Raw genomic sequence first — 21,533 nt, 5'->3', positions numbered from 1 at the left:
TATACAAATAATTTTTTGGTCGAATTTTCAGACAATAATCAAGATATTAAAGTAAAATTATTATTATCATATAAAAAATAAAAAATAAACACGTGCGAGGGATAACTATTGAAAGAAAATTAAAAATAAACAAACGCATCATACCACATATTAAAATTGGTCTTTTGTTGTAATATTTTTGAGGAATGTAGGAAGTTTTTGTTAGGAAAAACAGGGTGGTGTTGTATCATGCGTTTCTATATAAAACATATTTTGAACGTTAGAAAAGACATATTGTGAATCAAATATGTTTTTATATATAAACGCAAGATACAAATATATATATATATATATATATATATATATATATATATATGTATATATATATATATATATATATATATATATATATGTATATATATATATATATATATATATATATATATATATATATAGCATTTTATTTTAGTTGCTTTATTGAGTTTACAACCCCCTGGCACTGTTTTGTACTGTTACTGTACTTGTTTTGATTATTATTATTTATTTGCTTGTATGTAAATGTTGCCTATTATAAATAAAGGTTTACATCCATCCATCCATTTTCTACCGCTTGTTCCCTTTCGGGGTCGCGGGGGGCGCTGGCGCCTATCTCAGCTACAATCGGGCGGAAGGCGGGGTACACCCTGGACAAGTCGCCATCTCATCGCAGGGCCATAAAGGTTTACAAAAATCACAAAAAAAAAAGGATAAAAAAGAAGTAACTTCCGGTTTTGGAATATCAAATCATTTTGTTTTGTCCAGTTTTTTGTTTCTGCTCGTTGTTTATTTTTGTTGTATGAAATGTAACGTGAGAATCAAACATTTACTTTAGTTGTAGCTTTTTGACGAAAACGCTTTGTTTTTCATTTTTATTTTTCTTATTTCAAAATAAAACTCAATATTAAATTTTTATTTTTTATTTTATTTCATAAAAAGGAAATTAATTCATCAAAAACATAAACTGACTTTTATCACATCCAATCATTACAACTAATATTGGCCCAGATTTCCGCTTTCAAAGCCAACTCGTGTCCACCGATTGATTCCTTGCGTTTGTAAACAATATATTAGCAATGTAACAACATAAATAACACAGTCGAAGACACATATATTTGTAAAAAAACAAACAAAAATATTGACAAGATACTGACACTACCCTTAATATCAATGCGGTCAATATTATTTTGATAATGTAAAAAAAATGTGGCCTCCGGACAGGGAAAAAAAATAGTACGGTGTCCGGGAAGGTGTGCCGGGGTGGAGCTTGTCTTTTAAGCAACTCTCGGTCGGATATTTTTCACTCCCTCCACAGTTTTGTAAACCCTCCAAAGGCTTAAAAACAGGCTCATTTTCTTTTTTACACGTTACATTATTTTGTCAAGAGCGTATCAGCGACACAGCAGGTATGTAAAACCAATAATTACCCTGCTGTAGCTCACACGGGCTACTTCAAGGTCGTCTTTTCTCTCTGTCAAGTCAAATGTAATGTCCAAAACCCCGCTATAAATACTTCTAAATGTTACAAATGTCAAATATACTTTGTTCAAATTTATAATTTACCCCTAAATCACCGGCGAGCATCATCACTTCCGATTAGCGTTAGCTTGCCGATGTGCGCTAGCCTACATAGCGAAAACATGTCAGCTCTGATTTGTTTCATAGTTCAACAACGCAAGTCAAGACTCAGTCGTAAAAGATAAATATTGCTGAAATTTCAAACGTGACCAATTTATATTGTTTATATGTATATACAAACCCCGTTTCCATATGAGTTGGGGAAATTGTGTTACATGTAAATATAAAGGGAATACAATAATTTGCCAATCATTTTCAACCCATATTCAGTTGAATATGCTACAAAGACAACATATTTGATGTTCAAACTGATAAACATTTTTTTTTTTGCAAATAATCATTAACTTTAGAATATGATGCCAGCAACACGTGACAAATAAGTTGGGAAAGGTGGCAATAAATACTGATAAAGTTGAGAAATGCTCATCAAACACTTATTTGGAACATCCCACAGGTGTGCAGGCTAATTGGGAACAGGTGGGTGCCATGATTGGGTATAAAAGCAGCTTCCATGAAATGCTAAGTAATTCACAAACAAGGATGGGGCGATTTGTAAGCAAATTGTGGAACAGTTTTAGAACATTTCTCAATGAGCTATTGCAAGTAATTTAGGGATTTTACCATCTACGGTCCGTAAAATCATCAAAATGTTCAGAGAATCTGGATAAATCACTGCACGTAAGCAATGATATTACGGACCGTTGATTCCTCAGGTGGTACTGCATCAAAAGCAGACATCAGTGTGTAAAGGATATCACTACACGGGCTCAGGAACACTTCATAAAACCACTGTTAGTAACTTCAGTTGGTTGCTACATCTGTAAGTGCAAATTAGAACTCTGCTATGCAAAGCAAAACCCATTTATCAACAACACAAAGTAACTCCGCCGGCTTGGTTGGGCCCGAGCTCATCTAAGAGGGATTGATGCAAAGTGGAAAAGTGTTCTGTGGTCTGACGAGTCCTCATTTCAAATTATATTTGGAAACTATGGACGTGGTGTCCTCCAGAACAAAGAAGAAAATAACCATCCGGATTGTTATAGGCGCAAAGTTCAAAAGCCAGCATCTGTGATGGTATGGGGCTGCATTAGTGCCCAAGGCATGGGTAACTTACACATCTGTGAAGGCACCAATAATGCTGAATGGTCCATACAGGTTTTGGAGCAACATATGTTGTCATCCAAGCAACGTTATCATGGACGCCCCTGCTTATTTCAGCAAGACAATGCCAAGCCACGTTTTACAACCGCGTGGTTTTGTAGTAAAAGAGTGCAGGTACTTTCCTGGCCCGCTTGCAGTCCAGACCTGTCTCCCATCGAAAATGTGTGCCGCATTATGAAGCGTAAATACGACAGCGGAGACCCCGGACTGTTGAACGACTGAAGCTCTACATAAAACAAGAATTGGAAATAATTTCACTTTCCAAAGCTTCAACAATTAGTTTCCTCAGTTCCCAAACGTTTAAGTGTTGTTAAAAGAAAGGTGAAGTTACACAATGGTGAACATGCCCTTTCCCAACTACTTTGACACGTGTTGCAGACATGACATTCTAAGTTAATTATTTGCAACAAAAAAAAAAGTTTGAGTTTGAACATCAAATATCTTGTCTTTGTAATGCATTCAATTGAATATGGGTTGAAAAGGATTTGCATATCATTGTATTCCGTTTATATTTACATCTAACACAATTTCCCAACTCATACGGAAACGTTTGTATAAAAAAAAAATTTAAGTTAAAAGCTGCAACGGAAATTAACTCAAATTCCACTACGTATTTGCCAGGTGGAATATGACACATTATATCGTACGGGAAGCTTAAATGATCGTATTTTGAATAAAATTACCATATATAATTATGTTGAACTTGTTTAGAACCATCTGCTACAATGAAGTTAAACTAGGGCTGTCAGTTGATTATAATATTAAATCTAAATCTAATTTAATATAAAATCACTAATTAAACAAATGTACTTAACTTTAGGCAAAAGGCCAAATTGAAGCTTAAAAGTCTACAATTGAGATAATGTCACTGTTTGACATTGTTTTCCCCCAATCCAATAAAAAAAATAAAAAAAAGATTCTCACAATGTATTTGTTGATAAACTGATGATAATGTAACTTTTTCAAAACCTGTTACCGCAGGGGTGTCCAAACTTTTTCCACTGAGGGCCGCAGACTGAAAATTCAAAGCATGCGGGGGCCAGTTTGATATTTTTCCTTTTTAAAAGCAATACAAATGTTGTTTTTTTACCTTTATGTTTTCTTGCAATCTCCAGGAAACCAAAATGATATTCTCTAACCTGTAACCACTTTTTAAAAAGTTACATCATAACTATTTTACCAACTAATACATTGCGAGAATCGATTTTAGTTTTTTTTAATTTGTTTATTGGATTGGGGGAAAAAGTTGTCAAAGAGAATCATTATCTCAATTGTGACTTTTAAGCTTCAATTTGGCCTTTTGCCTTTAGTTAAGTATATTTGTTTAATTAGTGAATATATATATATATATATATATATATATATATATATATATATATATATATACTCAGGAGCGACTTATGTGTGAAATTATTAACACATTATCGTAAAATATCAAATATTTAGCTCATTCACGTAAGAGACTAGACATATAAGATTTGATCGGATTTAGCGATTAGGAGTGACGGATTGTTTAATAAACTTATAGCATGTTCTATATGTTATATATTTGAATGACTTTTACCATAATATGTTACGTCAACATACCAGTCATGTTCTCAGTGGGTTATTTGTGCATCATATAACGTACACTTATTCAGCCTGTTGTTCACTATTCCTTATTTATTTTAAATTGCCTTTCAAATGTCTATTCTTGGTGTTGGGTTTTATCAAATTTCCCCCAAAAATGCGACTTATACTCTAGTGCCAATTGAATGTTTTTTACCTTCTTTATTATGCGTTTTGGGCAGGTGCGACTCATACTCCGGAGTGACTTATACTCCGAAAAATACGGTATATATATATATATATATATATACACACAAATAAGCTGTAAAAATCCTACGCTTATCTTTGACAACGTCCAAGCATTTCCTTCATTTACTCAGCTGTGTTTTACTCTCCACTAAATAACTGAGGGGGAAAAAAAGGTTCCCCGTTAGATGTTGTTTGCTTTTAATTTGCAGGCCAATGCTAAGAGTGTCTACCATCCACCAGCAGATGTTTAATTAACAGACTCAATAACGTGTTCTCAATTCAATTGACAGCACTGTTTGTAGGGCAGGGTAAGGAAAGTGACTGAATAGGAGGCGGCTGAAGGAGGGCAAGCCTGAGCTTGACTGACCAAGGAGCAAAGAGAAGGTGGAGTGGTGTTAAAACTTAACAATTTCAGCAATGCCAAAAAGTTCCAATGTATTTATACAAAAAAAAGATCCTACTTGCCAAAGTAAAATACCTAAAAAAAAGTTGTCATCGTCATTAAATACTATGAGCAACTGCTTCACATAGAGAAGTGTCAACTATCATTTAATTTCACATGGGTATTTAATATATTGAGCTAAATTAGTAACTATAAACTTGAAACTATATCAAATTAAGCATGCAACATTCATGGAATTTTCCCATAATTCAAGTGCTTATTCATGGATGTGTGTGTGTGTGTGTGTGTGTGTACTTGCAATAATTCAATAGCTGTGTCTGACTCATAAGTGCTGATCCGTCCTCAGGGCCACACAGTAAGCTATTTATTGGCATCAGGGATGGTAATCTTAAAACAACTCATGATTTGATTGTTTTTGTTGGGGTGAGGATTTGATTCTTGATTCAACACCATTCTCGATTTAAATCAATTCTAGCAATATATTGTATGGTGTGAAAATTATAACCACTTTTTCAAAACCGGTTACAAGTAAGGATGATACAACCCCCGTTTTCATATGAGTTGGGAAATTGTGTTAGATGTAAATATAAAGGGAATACAATAATTTGCAAATCATTTTCAACCCATATTCAGTTGAATATGCTACAAAGACAACATATTTGATGTTCAAACTGATAGTTTTTTTTTGCAAATTATCATTAACTTTGGAATTTGATGCCAGCAACACGTGACAAAGAAGTTGGGAAAGGTGGCAATAAATACGGATAAAGTTGAGGAATGCTCATCAAACACTTATTTGGAACATCCCACAGGTGTGCAGGCTAATTCGGAACAGGTGGGTGCCATGATTGGGTATAAAAACAGCTTCCCACAAGAAAGGCTGGGGCGAGGTACACCCCTTTCTCCACAACTGTGTGAGCAAATAGTCAAACAGTTTAAGAACAACGTTTCTCAAAGTGCAATTGCAAGAAATTTAGGGATTTCAACATCTACGGTCCATAATATCATCAAAAGATTCAGAGAATCTGAAGAAATCACTCCACGTAAGCGGCATGGCCGGAAACCAACATTGAATGACTGTGACCTTCGATCCCTCAGACGGCACTGTATAAAAAACTGACATCAATCTCTAAAGGATATCACCACATGGGCTCAGGAACACCTCAGAAAACCACTGTCACTAAATACAGTTTGTCGCTACATCTGTAAGTGCAAGTTAAAGCTCTACTATGCAAAGCGAAAGCCATTTATCAACAACATCCAGAAACGCCGCCGGCTTCTCTGGGCCCGAGATCATCTAAGATGGACTGATGCAAAGTGGAAAAGTGTTCTGTGGTCCGACGAGTCAAATTGTTTTGGGAAATATTTGACATCGTGTCATCCGGACCAAAGGGGAAGCGAACCATCCAGACTGTCATTGACGCAAAGTTCAAAAGCCAGCATCTGTGATGGTATGGGGGTGCATTAGTGCCCAAGGCATGGGTAACTTACACATCTGTGAAGGCACCATTAATGCTGAAAGGTACATACAGGTTTTGGAACAACATATGCTGCCATCTAAGTGCTGTCTTTTTCATGGACGCCCCTGCTTATTTCAGCAAGACAATGTCAAGCCACATTCAGCATGTGTTACAACAGCGTGGCTTCGTAAAAAAAGAGTGTGGGTACTTTACTGGCCCGCCTGCAGTCCAGACCTGTCTCCCATCGAAAATGTGTGGGGCATTATGAAGCGTAAAATACGACAGCGGAGACTCCGGACTGTTGAACGACTGAAGTTCTACATAAAACAAGAATGGGAAAGAATTCCACTTTCAAAGCTTAAACAATTAGTTTCCTCAGTTCCCAAACGTTTATTGAGTGTTGTTAAAACAAAAGGGGATGTAACACAGTGGTGAACATGCCCTTTCCCAACTACTTAGGCACGTGTTGCAGCTATGAAATTCTAAGTTAATTATTATTTATAAAAAAATAAAGTTTATGAGTTTGAACATTAAATATCTTGTCTTTGTAGTGCATTCAACTGAATATGGGTTGAAAATGATCTGCAAATCGTTGTATTCAGTTTATATTTACATCTAACACAATTTCCCAATTCATATGGAAACAGGGTTTGTACATTCAAACTAAATGAATATTGAATAATGATATATATATATATATATATATATATATATATATATATATATATTTCTTCAGTTAACTGTCAAAAAAATTATACCACCAATTTTTTCACCAGACTTCTTCTCTTTGTTTGATATTGCCATTACTGCCACAAGTGGTGGAAAAAGTGTTTATAACTGGCCCATAAGGCCTACAACTGAGAAACAGAAATTTTTGGGCGGTCCTCCAGGTGTCGCTTGTGGCCCAACAATGAACCCCGGCCCCAAGGTTAAGAAACACTGTTGTATTCCATCTATCGTTATAAATGTTTAATTTCCTTAAGCCATTTTATCCTCGTCCATCAAAATCAAAAGTCTCGGGACTGAAATGTCTCCTTGGTTTTAGATTTGACACCTGAATCTGTCTGTATATTGACGTATATCTTCAATCATTGTGTCATTTGCAGCATGGGTGCACAAGAAGAGAAGAAAAAAACATGCGGAACAATTTGCCTGAAGTACCTACTGATTACATTCAATTTCCTCTTTTGGGTAAGTCTGCATTTAGACTAAGTAATTAGGTCTGAATGATTGTCAAAGCCTTTAACAGAGTGTTTTAAAAAGTGCACCTCGGGGGCCATTTCGCAGCCCGCTCTACTGTTTTGGCCTGCAACAGCTTCTAAAATCAAAATGAACACATTAGGGATTATAACATGGCAAAAAACCCCAATAAATGTAACTTTCCTGAATCCTATAGGACCTTTATAAATAAAAAATGTCCGACAACCTTGGCCTCTTGCTGTGTACGGTCTTTGATGATTTCCGTTCGTCCTGTCGTGTACCTTTTTTGCAAAATATGGTAAGTTTGTAACCCTGCAAAAGGCCTCAGTAAGTTATTATGTGGCAGAATGTTATTAGTCAAGAAAAAATATAAAGAAATTAAATATCTCAAGGAGGTTAGATTAGATATTACACACATTTTTTTTGTTACTGATAACACAAAGGTAATATGTGGATGTTTTGTTCAGATAGTTTGACATATATTAACATGACTTTGTCAATATATGGTGTTAGTGTTTATAAAGTACAACATGTATCTAAATGGCTTCGCATCCTTCCATTTTCTTCTATGCGGCCCTCGCTAAAAAAGTTTGAAGGATGTCCTAATGATATGAAATATAGATACTACACCTTTTACGGTCAGCTCATTTTCATGCAATACAATCCACATACTGTCATGTTTTACACATTTTTCCATAATTCCATTCTTTAGGTTAAAATGTCCCCATAAACTTTTTTCAGATTTGATACAATACCGATATTGGAGCCTTGAGTCTTGTGCGAGAATCAATCCGATATGATTTCAACAGGAATCATACGACATACTTTCATTATATTTTTTACATGGAATAATAGAAATGGCTTGAACAAGTCAAATTACTCAAAAAACAATGGTAATGATGAAAAACACTAACCTTATGACACTTATGCCTTTGAAGTGGAGTGATAATTTTTTGGGCGACACTCAGTGGTAACAATAATTTATATAAATCAAGCTCATGACGCAGAATGTTTTGTACTGGATACATTCTAATGTGGACACTTGGAGACTTTTTATCTGTAACTAATATTCAACTGTAATTATTTGATATTTGTTCGGATTGACAGATTTATTTTTTAGACTACATTTTTGTTCAATTAAGGACAATTATTATTATATACATCCAGCTTGTGTGCTTAGCAGTTGTGAAGATGCTATAGCCTAGCATGTTTAATTTTTTCAAAAGAACTTCACTAAAATACAGGAAAATACCAACCTTGTGTGCAGTGTAAACACGCTGCAGGACTGCTTGTATCTGAGTTCATATCAGACATTTAAGATGCAAGCCGATATCATCCGATACCTGTTTTGTTTGCTGATATCGAACCGATATCCTTTATCAATATCGGATCAGGACACCACCAATGATGAGTAGAGTTTGATCATAATAGCTGTGTGAACTTTTTTTTAAAACGCCCAGCAAATCATCCATGAATTGATTTACGTAGACTCCGACTTAAACAAGTTGAAAAACTTATTCGGGTGTTACCATTTAGTGATTAATTGTACGGAATATGTACTGTACTGTGCAATCTACTAATAAAAGTTTCAATCAATCAAAAAACCTATTTTCCACAATTAAAAAGTTACACTAGGGGACATTTGGTTACATTTGCACTGTTCAACATCTCTAAAATGGAGTAGGAAGAAGCAGAGCTTATATATAATACTACCCTTTCTCTGTGTCTTGTACTGATAATGTATTAACACCATAACCTTTACATGTTTAAGTTAAGTTCACTTCTTATGTGAAAAAAAGTTAAGTTTTGGGGAAAAAATGATACATTGTAATCAGGAGTCAAATAATAAAAAAAAAAAAAGGCACACAGAGACTATATATACTCAAAAATCTATATATTCTCAAAAATCGACAGATTAATTTTGGTTGTAGTTACCGACCTCGGAGCAATTTTATTCCATACGTAGCGTAATGATAAGTGTGACCAGTAAATGGCAGTCACTCATACGTACAAAAGTGTGGATTGCAGGCTGACGCCTGTTGAATAAATGACTCTAATAAGCAAGACCAAAACTTAGATGTTTCATTGAGAAGATAGAACGTTACACGACATGGCGCTCAAAAATCTGTCAAAATGTTTTAGTATGACTTTGGTAAGCTTCGAAGCCGCACCGCTTGATGGACTGTAGCGCAATACGGCTACCTTAGTCGGACGTACTGTGCTTCAACATACGGGTATTATTATGGTGTGTGTATAAGGACCCCAAAATGCCACCTATTAGTAGACATATTTGGTGTTTTGTTTCGCAGTACTATGCAAATCCATTTTTTTTAACCTATTGGTACCTGCTGTTGTGTATTTGACATCTGCACAAGTCCCGAAAATTTGCGCTGGTCCGGCATTGTAGTCCTTGCCATAGTCGATACCTCTTTCTTTAATCTCCATCCTCTTGTTGTGAGGCATTCGTCCTCCGCTGTTGCCATTTCTAATACAAGGTAATGTACGGTTCTAACTTATATCTGTCAGTAGACTCGCTTTGGAAGCGTGAACAACTGCTGGTAGAACAAAAATGACAGCGAGAAGACTTTGTCGAAGCCGAGCCATGTAAATAAGGCTACATTCACACTGCAGGGTCGGATGTCCAAATTCGATCTTTTAGTGGCTGTTCACAAAAAAATTTGATTTCTACAATAAGTGCAATCTAACCTGCATGCGGACATGACATCATGACGTTGTGCGCACCACAAAGTTTACTACTTAAGTAAACATGGCTTCCACTCTAGTCGGTCTCAGTAATGGCACATTTGTGGCAATTTCAAGGATATCGTGCAATCAAACGGAATTATTGCATGGAGAAGATTAAGAGGGAAGAGGACAAGTATTTTGGCTCCGGCAGTTTTACTAGATGTTTTGCTTCGATGTCTGCTTGAAGAGGGTGTCTGTGGGCGAGCAGTTGGAAACAGAGAGATAAAACGTTCACGTGAGTTCCTAAAATGTATTATATTCACCTGTTTTCTGTTTCGTCAATTATTTATTTTGTAACCGTATATTTTGGGAAAAATGATGATGCTTATCGCTTTTTGATGACATTCTGGTCAGATGAATACGATCGAAGCGCATTGACGACGCATTGCATATATATCCGATTTATTTCCTGGGCCGGATATGAAAAAAAAGAAATTTCACTGTTCACACTGACACAAACAATTTTTCACCAAAGAACCAGCATTACATGTTATTTAGACCACAAAGTAGTGTTTTAAATGTAGGACAATAAATCATAATGTGATCCTTCAGTGTTTCCCACAGGTCAGCAGAGGGGGGTAGGAACGCGCTACATTTACTCCGTTACATCTACTTGAGTAACTTTTGGGATAAATTGTACTTCTAAGAGTAGTTTTTATGCAACATACTTTTACTTTTACTTGAGTATATTTATAGAGAAGAAACGCTACTTTTACTCCGTTCCATTTATCTGCAATCAGGTCGCTACTCGCTACTTTTTTTTTTATCGATCTGTTAATGCACGCTTTGTTTGTTTTGATTTTGTCAGACACTCATTCGAAGTAAGAACTACGCATGCCTGCGTTTCACCAATCACATGCAGTCACTGGTGACGTTGGACCAATCAAACAGAGCCAGGTGGTCACGTGACCGTCACACGTAGAACCCGACATGTTGATAAACTTATTGGGGTTTTACCATTTAGTGGTCAACTGGACGGAATATGTACTGTACTGTGCAATCTACTAATAAAAGTTTCAATCAATCAACCAATCAATCAAAAGTGTAAAGGAAAAAAGACATTTTTTTATTTCAACCGTACTTCCCGTCACGAGCCTAAAGACTGATCGCACAGTTCCTGTCTTCACAATAAAAGTGCCGCTCCATCGCGCCTGCGCTAACAAAATAAGAGTCTCCAAAAGCCAGCGCAAACAAACTAGCAAGCTACGGAGTTTGCCGCCAATGTATTTCTTGTAAAGTGTATAAAAACAATATGGAAGCTGGACAAATAAGATGCCAAAAACCAACGACTTTCATGTGGTATTAGACAGGAAGGAGGAACTTTTTTTCTCCTCCATTTGAAAACCGGGACGTTATCAGCACTATACTGTCTGATTCCAATCAATGCAAGTCATCAGAATCAGGTAATACACCAACTTATATTCTTGTCTTCATTAAAGATAGGAATCTATATGTTAAACATGCATGTATATTCATTAAAACACCTTTAACATGTGAACAAAAACGGCAAAATAAATAAATATAAATTATATACTGTATATATATATATGATATGTGTGTATGTATGTATATATATATATATTTATATATATATATATATATATATATGTATATATATATATATATATATATATATATGTATATATATATATATGTGTCTATGTATATATGAGATAGATCACCTCGACTTGGTCATTTATTAAGTAATTGATTAACGTTGAAAAACTTATTGGGGTGTTACCATTTAGTGGTCAATTGTACGGAATATGTACTGTACTGCAATCTACTAATACAAGTTTCAATCAATCAATCAATCAATGAATGCCTACTGAGCCTATGGTGCTGTTAAGTTATTGTGGCTCAATTTGCCTTAATTTATTTTTATTTTAATGTATTATTATTTGATATATAATATTGTTTTAGTTGCTTAAGAGATATTCCTGGCTCTGAATTTGCTCATTGCTATTTTTATGTTTTTGTGCATTATTTGTTGCCGTAATCATTAAACGAACAGGTTACTCATCAGTTACTCAGTACTTGAGTAGTTTTTTCACAACATACTTTTTACTTTTACTCAAGTAAATATTTGGGTGACTACTCCTTACTTTTACTTGAGTAATACATCTCTAAAGCAACAGTACTCTTACTTGAGTACAATTTCTGGCTACTCTACCCACCTCTGCAGGTCAGGCATCTATTTGTGGTGGTGTGGTCGGGTGGCGGCGGTGAGGGGGGTGGCAGCGGCGGCGATGACCAAGAAGAACGCGGAGTTGGAATATAATTACAACACATTATGTACATATTTATATACATATTTATATAATATTTACATATTTATATAATATGTAACTACAAGCTCTATTCACAGACAGAGTCTAATTGCTTTTATGAGCGGTCGAGCGAGTCAAAAGACGGAAGTTATTATTTTTTAAATTATTATTATTCTATTTTTTATATTTTTTGTGGCGGCCGTAATTCTTTCGTGGCGGGCCACCACAAATAAATTAATGTGTGGGAAACCCTGTCCTTTTAATGCGCCTTATACTCTTGTGCGCCTTTTGTATGAAAATAGACCTGAATAGACCTGCTAATCGGAAGTGCGCCTAATAATTTGGTGCGAAAAATACGTTACTGGTCTGAAAATATCGACTTCATTGTGCACTTCATAATTGATCTTGGTAGTTTATAAAAGTTAATGAATGCTATGTACTACTTAATATTGTAGAATCTGTTGTAATCTGTGTTACTACGGGAGAGATGTTATTTTTTGACTTCAGTTATTAAAGGGGTCATATTTAGATGATTTTTCAACATTTAAACCACTTCCTTGTGGTCAACATAACATGTAATGGTGGTTCTTTGGTCAAAATTTTGCATGGACTATGTTCTACAGGTTATCTTCAAGCCACTTTCTGAGACGCTTCATTTTGTTGGTGGTCTTATGTATGTGGCTCCACTTCGACTGCGTTTTTTCCCCGCCATCTTTGTTGTAATTTTTTGCGCTCCCATAGCAAGTCCACTGAATGATTCTAGTTCAAGTTCTACTTTGTATTAGAGAAGGTAACAGTGGAGGATGCATGTGCATATACGAGCCAGTCTACACCACAATAAGAGGATGGTGAAAAGGAATGTGCTTATTTACTACAAGGTCAGACTAAAATGACAAACTCACGCAAAGTTCTTCGGATACATTTCAAACATATATTGAGCTATCCTTGATGTCTTTGACGACAAGAACTTTGGCTTCTTACTGTCCTCCTTTTAACATTCTCTTAAATAAATACACTTACCAGTTGTTTCAATTCAAATAATTAAAGCGAGCTGTATACTTGTAACAAAAACGTGTTTTAAAACATTCCGACAAACTTTTGACATTTCAAGGTTTCCAGTGAAATGCATCAGAACAGGAACACGACTGAATTGAAACATGGCAAAAAACAACTTGTATCAGCAGCCAAATTTATATGTCTTACAATAAACTACATAAACCTTCAGATCACGTCTTTTTTAAGTTCTGATTTCTTCTTTTTAACGGAACAAAGCTTACAGTAACTTTAAAGTCATTTCATCCCTTCGTTTTTCTGTCGGTCACAGATGAAAGACGAAAAGAGGAAAACCGGCTTCAAAGCCAAGTAAGCACAGGGAGAAACCACCCTGACTGCGAGGCAGATGTGTTAACATGCACCACTGTGCGGTCCTAATAAAATGTGTTTCAGTTTTATGCTTGTCATCACAAGCTATGAATAAATCTTTCTTGATGAAGTAGCCATCTGCAAAGAAACTAATAAAACTGTTTTTGGCTTGTCTTGAATCTGATCAACACCATTCAGATCAGGGTTGGGCAATGTAGACCATATACGAAATAAATGATACATTTTGCAGACGATAAAGCCGCCATACCATCATCATAACGTGATGATGCATTTTGAGGAGACATTTGATCTGTTTCTGCAAATTTGACAGCGACAAGTGAACAATCGCATTCTCAACACAATGTAGCGTTCTCGCTAGCAAGCTAGTGGCTAACGTCCCTTCACAGTGCAAAGTGCAAAGCCACATCTAAGTCAGCAATCCTCGCCTCCAAGGCGGCAACTCAATTGTTTCTTACAAGTACCATTCTCACTGGAAGATGAGGAATAGCAAAACATGCTACACACCAAAGTTAAGCTGGAGCTCTTGAATGTAAACAGAGATGGGCAGATGGATTCACATATTGATAGTAATGATTTGGTCTGGGCCGATGGTCCTTAAGTTGATGAAGCGAATGATTAATGATAATGAAGTCGATAAATTGTTTCTGTGTGTTTGTTTCTTCGCCTTTTGCTTCAAATAGGGATAAAGTGGTAACTATGCACCTGAGCATGTTTATTTATTTAACAGTATAATTAACTGAACGCAGTGAGCCCTCTTACAATCTTAGTTTTGGGTTGGCAAAGGGCAGGACTGCTAGTTTACACACACAAGATTCATGGACATTGTCTCCCTGCTTGCAATTCGGTAGTGAGACGTTCCATTAGTAACACACATTAAAAGGAAAAAATATAAATACGAAGCCAAATGTCCCTTTGTTGGAATAATCCAGCTTCAATTCAATTGGGCAATATGAGCCCATCAACATGTATGAACGAGCAAGAATCCCATGATGGATACAAAAAAACACCCAGCCTTGTTCTTCCAACTGTGGAAAAAAATCACTTTTGAAATGTTTAATATTTATTTATTTCACAGAAATGTGAGTCCAATTTATTGTTTTTGTTTGCTTATTTAGGTTTTACTAAAAGTTATATACCTTCCAATTACAGTACAATGGTAAACAATACGACAGCAATGAGAAAAGTTTATATGCTTTTAAATGGTTGCTTGGTTATTATGATTATTTAGTTTTAGTTTATTTAGTTTATTAAGGATCCCCATTAGTCTACACCGCAGTGGAGACTATTCTTCCTGGGGTCCAGGCAAAAAACATCACACAACCACAGAACAAACGATTAAAATGCAGTACAACATGATCCAATAATAAATTGTCATAATACAAAAATAGCAACAACAAAGAACCAAAAAATACTAATAAATGTTGTTACATAATAATTTTCATACCAAAGATAAAAATAGCAATATAAAAATAGATATACTGTATACATTTTTGCAAAAATAAAACAAAGAACCAATGGCCTAAAATATACACATTAGTGTACCAAAGACAAACAATAAGTGACGAAAAAGTATCTTCCATCCATTTTCTGCTGCTTATCCCATAATCAATATTACATTGGTGCCTAATTTTGCCACACACTTATGTTGACCATATTATTGTTTATCTGCAAGATTTTGTAGGACAATATATCGTCCGACAAATATAAGTATATATTTTATATAAGTTAGATCTATTATTTTTGTATCGTCGATACATTTTTCGTCGCTTTTATTATTGTTTACATATTTCAGGAAATATGTCCGAGTTTTGGGTAGAACGATGGAAGAGGGGTTAGTACGAGTGCCTCACAATTCAAAGGTCCTGGTTTCGATCATGGGCTCGGGATCTTTCTGTGTGGAGTTTGCATGTTCTCCCCGTGACTGCGTGGGTTCCCTCTGGATACTCCGGCTTCCTCCCCCTTCCAAAGACACCTGGGGATAGGTTGATTGGCAACACTAAAAAGTGGCCCTAGTGTGTGAATGTGAGTGAAAATGTTGTCTGTCTATCTGTGTTGGCCATGTGAGGAGGTGGCAACTTGTTCAGGGTGTACACTGCCTTCCACCTGAATTCAGCTTAAATAGGTTTCAGCATCAACCAGCAGTAGAAAATGGATGGATGGAATGTCCAGTTGACTAAATCTGATCAATGTCGGGGTGGATCTGTTTTCCACCAACCACGTTATTTTTGTACAAAGTCATGTCTAAGATACCTTCAATGACCTCCACATTTAAGAAACACCAGAATGAAGACCAAATACTGACCCATAACTTTTGTTGCTAAGTTATTGAAAATTATTGTTATTATGGTAAATGGATCGAATACTGTTAATCAAATCAATCCATTCATTACAGGAGGACACAATTAAAACTTGTATTTCAGTCTGGGGGTTAATGCTTTTGTTGATACTCTCGATAAAAAAATATACAAATATGTTCTGTAAATAAACTAAGTATACTATAGTGATTCGTTTTTGGAAACTCACTAATCAATGATGGCCCCCAAAGTATATAATTGTACGAATAAATCTCTTTACTGACCTTCACTTTCTTCCACCTCTAACGTTAATAGCCCCTGAGTTCCAGAGCGACTTCCTCTTACAACCACATGGGGTCACTAGTTGCTCATTTTACCCAGTGCAGTTTTTTTCCAGTGACAAAACACATCTAATTCACCACGTGGAAGGATCCATGTCAACACTGAGGCCACATTCTGCTTCTTCATTGTTGGAGACACTTTTTCTGTGAGATTCAGAATAAACACAAGTTATGAATCATCTGAACAAATTGTAATAATTAAAGTTAAACTCCCAACGGTTGTCACACACACGCTAGGTCTGGTGAAATTGTTCCTCTGCACCCATCCCCTTGTTCTTCGCCCTGGGAGGTGAGGTGAGGGGAGCAGTGAGCAGCAGCTGTAGCCACGCTCAGGAATCATTTTGGTGATTTAACCCCCAATTCCAACCCTTGATGCTGAGTGCAAAGCAGGGAGGCAATGGGTCCCATTTTTATAGTATTTGGTATGATTCGGCCAGGGTTAGAACTCACCACCGTCCAGTCTCAGGACGGACACTTTAACCACAAGGCCATTGAGCAAGTCTGTCAAGCTATGTCATGTTACAATTAATTAAAACCACCTAATTAGCAAATATTTTTGGGGGAAAAATAAAGACAGTTTCAAACTCATTGGGTATAAGGACACTATTGCAACCTTAAATCACCTGTTTGTTGCAATAGTGCACCGCCATGGACATCTAAAATGTGATGTTTGGACTTAACACCGCGACTTGTTGGTGATAAGTTTAGCCAACCAACGTATGTGATGTCCCTAATGAAAATAATTCGAGCCCTTTTAAAAATGATGCCAAAAAGTAGTGTTTTTTTGGGCAAAATATAGTGATTTCATCTCATTATGCCTGCAGTATATGATTTGAATCTCAGCCCAATGATGTCAATCGGAAGTTTTCCACAGGGTGTTGCAAGGGAGCCGTGACATTTTTGCTTCATTGCATTTAAACATTTTTTGTAATGGATTTTCTACATTCCCCCCAGCAATTTTCCCAGAAATGTAAAAGCGACCCCAAAAGGGACAAACAGTAGAAAATGGATGGATGGATGTAAATGCAATTGAATACACATGAACATTGTATTACCTACTCAGTGGCCTAGTGGTTAGTGTCCGCCTTGAGATCGGTAGGTTGTGAGTTCAAATATCGACCGAGTCATACCAAACACTATACAAATGGGACCCATTACCTCCCTGCTTGGCACTCAGCATCAAGGGTTGGAATTGGGGGTTAAATCACCAAAAATGATTACCGGGGCGTGGCGACCACTGCTGCTCACTGCTCCCCTCACCTCCCAGGGGGTGATCAAGGGTAATGGGTCAAATGCAGAGAATAATTTTGCCACACCTTGTGTGTGTGTGTGTGACAATAATTGGTACTTTAACTTTAACATTGAGCCTACACACTGCCAAGTAGTTGAATGAGAATAATATACAACCTGAAAAAATGCTGTATTATTATAATTATTTTAGCATTTAAGATAGCTCGCGATTAACGCTCTGGTTGCCAGCTAGCGATCAACGTGTTAGTTGTCAGCGAACTTTAAGCACCCTAGTCAACAGATAGCGATTGGCACGCTAGTTGCCAACTAACAATTAGCGTGCCAGTTTGCAGCTGGCAAATGATGGGCCAGTTGCCAGCTAGCGATTAGTGTGTTAATAGTCAACAGGTGATTAGCGCACTAGTTGCCAGCTAGCTATTAGAACGCTAGTTGTCGGTTGGCATCCCAATACTGTTATTTTATTATTGATAGTATTGCACAATAACTAGGTACTTACATGACCAGTTCAATGTAAAATACGATCATAATTTAATACAAGATACAATTGTAGATTGTCCCGCTCCTTCTCTCCAATAGTTTGAAGGTTCTTGGCCTGAAAAATGTTAAGACCCCAATCATTAAGGTGGATGATACCTAATCATTGAAGGCCTACTGAAATGAGATTTTCTTATTTAAACGGGGATAGCAGGTCCATTCTATGTGTCATACTTGATCATTTCGCGATATTGCCATATTTTTGCTGAAAGGATTTAGTAGAGAACATCCACGATAAAGTTCGCTACTTTTGGTCGCTAATAAAAAAGCCTTGCCTTTACCGGAATTAGCAGACGATGTGCGCGTGACGTCTCGGGTTGTGGAGCTCCTCACATCCTCACATTGTTTACAGTCATGGCCACCAGCAGCGAGAGCGATTCGGACCGAGAAAGCGACAATTTCCCCATTAATTTGAGCAAGGATGAAAGATTCGTGGATGAGGGAAGTTAGAGTTAAGGACTAAAAAAAAAAAAAAGACAGGGCAGTGGGAGCGATTCAGATGTTATTAGACACATTTACTAGGATAATTCTGGAAAATCCCTTATCTGATCATTGTATTACTAGTGTTGTAGTGAGATTAAACTGTCGTACCAGCAAAGTCGGAGGGGTGTGGCGACCGCCAGTGTCTCTGAGGGAAGCCACGGAGCTGCCTCTTTGACAGGTGCACAAGGAACGACGCAAGCTCCGCTCATGTCTAGGGTAAGAGCCGACTTATTACCACAATTTTCTCACCGAAACCTGCCGGTTGACATGTGGTCGGGAAACATGTTCGCTTGACCGCTCTGTTCCACAGTAAAGCTTCACCTTCGGGAATGTAAACAAGGAAACACCGGCTGTGTTTGTGTTGCTAAAGGCACCTGCAATACACCGCTTCCCACCTCCATCTTTCTTCTTTGACGTCTCCATTATTGATTGAACAAATTGCAAAATATTCAGCAACACAGATGTTCAGAATCCTGTGTAATTATGCGATTAAAGCAGACTACTTAAAGCTTGGCTCGGGCTGGAAAAAAATGTCCGCTACAACCCGAGACATCATACTGACGTTTTCAACAGGATACTTCGCGCGAAATTTAAAATTGCAATTTAGTAAACTAAAAAGGCCGTATTGGCATGTCATCATTAATATATAAACTATCAGACTGCGTGGTCGGTAGTAGTGGGTTTCAGTAGGACTTTAAGGTAGATGATACCTAATCATTAAGGATTTCAAGATACTAGGCAAATTCATTGTTATTTATTGTGATGTCCATAATAAATTTAGATTTAAACATTCACCAAAGTCCTTTGACTCTAAAATAGCATAACTTGTGTCTCGCAAATAATAGATATTGTTTCTTGTAATATGCTGGATGTCATAATTGATCATCAAATGTCTTGGACTTCTCTTGCTTCTTCATTTAAACTATTAAAAACATATATGTTCTTTTTTGTGTGTCTGGTAAATGAGTACCATACTTTTCGGATTATAAGTCGCAGTTTTCGTCATACTTTGGCCGGGGTGCGACTTATACTTTGGATCGCCTTATTGACAACCTAAACCATCCTGTCCGGATTCAGAAAGGCTGGAATAATTGGAACTGCCACTGACGATGACTCTGCCGTAAGCGAAGTACCGATAGAAGAGGAAGGGTAGTTGCCCGAGTTGTTTAGAAGCGACACAGAGGAAGAAGATTTAACTGGATTTAGCAATTAGGAGTGACAGATTTTTTGGTAAACGTATAGCATGTTCTATGGAGTCCATACAGGTTTTGGAGCAACATATGTTGTCATCCAAGCAACGTTATCATGGACGCCCCAGCTTATTTCGGCTAGACAATGCCAAGCCACGTGTTACAACAGCGTGGTTTCGTAGTAAAAGAGTGCGGGTACTTTCCTGGCCCGCCTGCAGTCCAGACCTGTCTCCCATCGAAAATGTGTGGCGCATTATGAAGCGTAAAATACGACAGTGGAGACTCCGGACTGTTGAACGACTAAAGCTCTACACAAAACATAAAAGGGAAATAATTCCACTTTTAAAGTTTCAACAATTAGTTTCCTCAGTTCCCAAACGTTTATTGATTGTTGTTAAAAGAAAAGGTGATGTAACACAGTGGTGAACATGCCCTTTCCCAACTACTTTGGCACATGTTGCAGCCATGAAATTCTAAGTTAATTATTATTTGCAAAAAAAAAATTAAGTTTATGAGTTTGAACATCAAATATCTTGTCTTTGTAGTGCATTCAACTGAATATGGATTGAAAATGATTTGCAAATCATTGTATTCCGTTTATATTTACATCTAACACAATTTCCCAACTCATAAAAACGAGGTTTGTGCATTCAAAGCACTTCCTTGTAGTCTACATAACATGTAATGGTGGTTCTTTAGTAAAAATGTTACATGGATTATGTTTTGCAGACCATCTTCAAGTTGCTTTGTGACTTGTGTTTTCAGGATGTGCTGTTTTGTATGCGGTCTTATTTACGTGCCTTCATTTTGACTGCGTCTTCCCCACATTATCCTTGTTGTAGTTTTTAGCGCTTCCCTAGCAAGTCTACTGAAAGATATAATTTCAAACTCCACGCTACTTTGTATTAGAAATGGCAAAAGTGGAGGATGCATGTGCATGTTGAAGCCACTCTGCCCCACAACAAGAGGATAACAAAAAAGTAGGCGCTTATTGACTACAGCGTCAGACTACAGTGCTGGACTTCTGCAAAGCACTTTGGATAAATCTCTACCACATATGGATAACACACTTGGGGAAAATTCCAATTGGCTCGTTTGGAGGAAGTATGAAGGAAGGCAATATTGTTCTGTAAATATCCCCACCATGCCCTCATGGTTTGATTTCTCAATGTTTCTGGACTTATCCAGATCCCAATTGCACAAAAACTGGTACCAATTGGTGAGAAAAATTGAATTTGCATTATAGGACCCCTTTAATGCAGCCAAAAAAATAGCGAGTTCTTCCTTGTTAAAGCATTGGACATGTTCAACAAATTGTGTATATTATCCTCTTTCTAGGCTCCTATTAATGATTTCTTGTTAATAACTGCGTACTTTCTGCTGTAACTTGCTTCCATTCCCAAATTTATGTAGTGAAATTACTGCCAA

The 21,533-nt window shown here is 36.8% G+C and overlaps 1 protein-coding gene across 2 annotated transcripts in view; it reads left to right on the top strand.

Annotated features, from left to right (window-relative positions):
* LOC133543091 (CD151 antigen-like) overlaps window positions 1-21,533 on the top strand; it is an 87,388-nt gene that overhangs the window by 33,285 nt on the left and 32,570 nt on the right. Inside the window, exons 1-2 of one of the 2 annotated variants that reach the window (XM_061887508.1) lie at window positions 1,234-1,421; window positions 7,521-7,605. In XM_061887508.1, the coding sequence (XP_061743492.1) occupies window positions 7,522-7,605 (84 nt within the window). In that variant the 5' untranslated portion in view covers window positions 1,234-1,421; window position 7,521. Of the gene's footprint in view, window positions 1-1,233; window positions 1,422-7,520; window positions 7,606-21,533 lie in introns of those variants that run through there. The other variant, XM_061887509.1, reaches the window with a different exon arrangement.

This window comes from Nerophis ophidion, linkage group LG25 (genome assembly GCF_033978795.1).
Source record: "Nerophis ophidion isolate RoL-2023_Sa linkage group LG25, RoL_Noph_v1.0, whole genome shotgun sequence".
NCBI lineage: Eukaryota > Metazoa > Chordata > Actinopteri > Syngnathiformes > Syngnathidae > Nerophis > Nerophis ophidion.
This window is presented reverse-complemented; position numbering and strand designations above follow the sequence as displayed.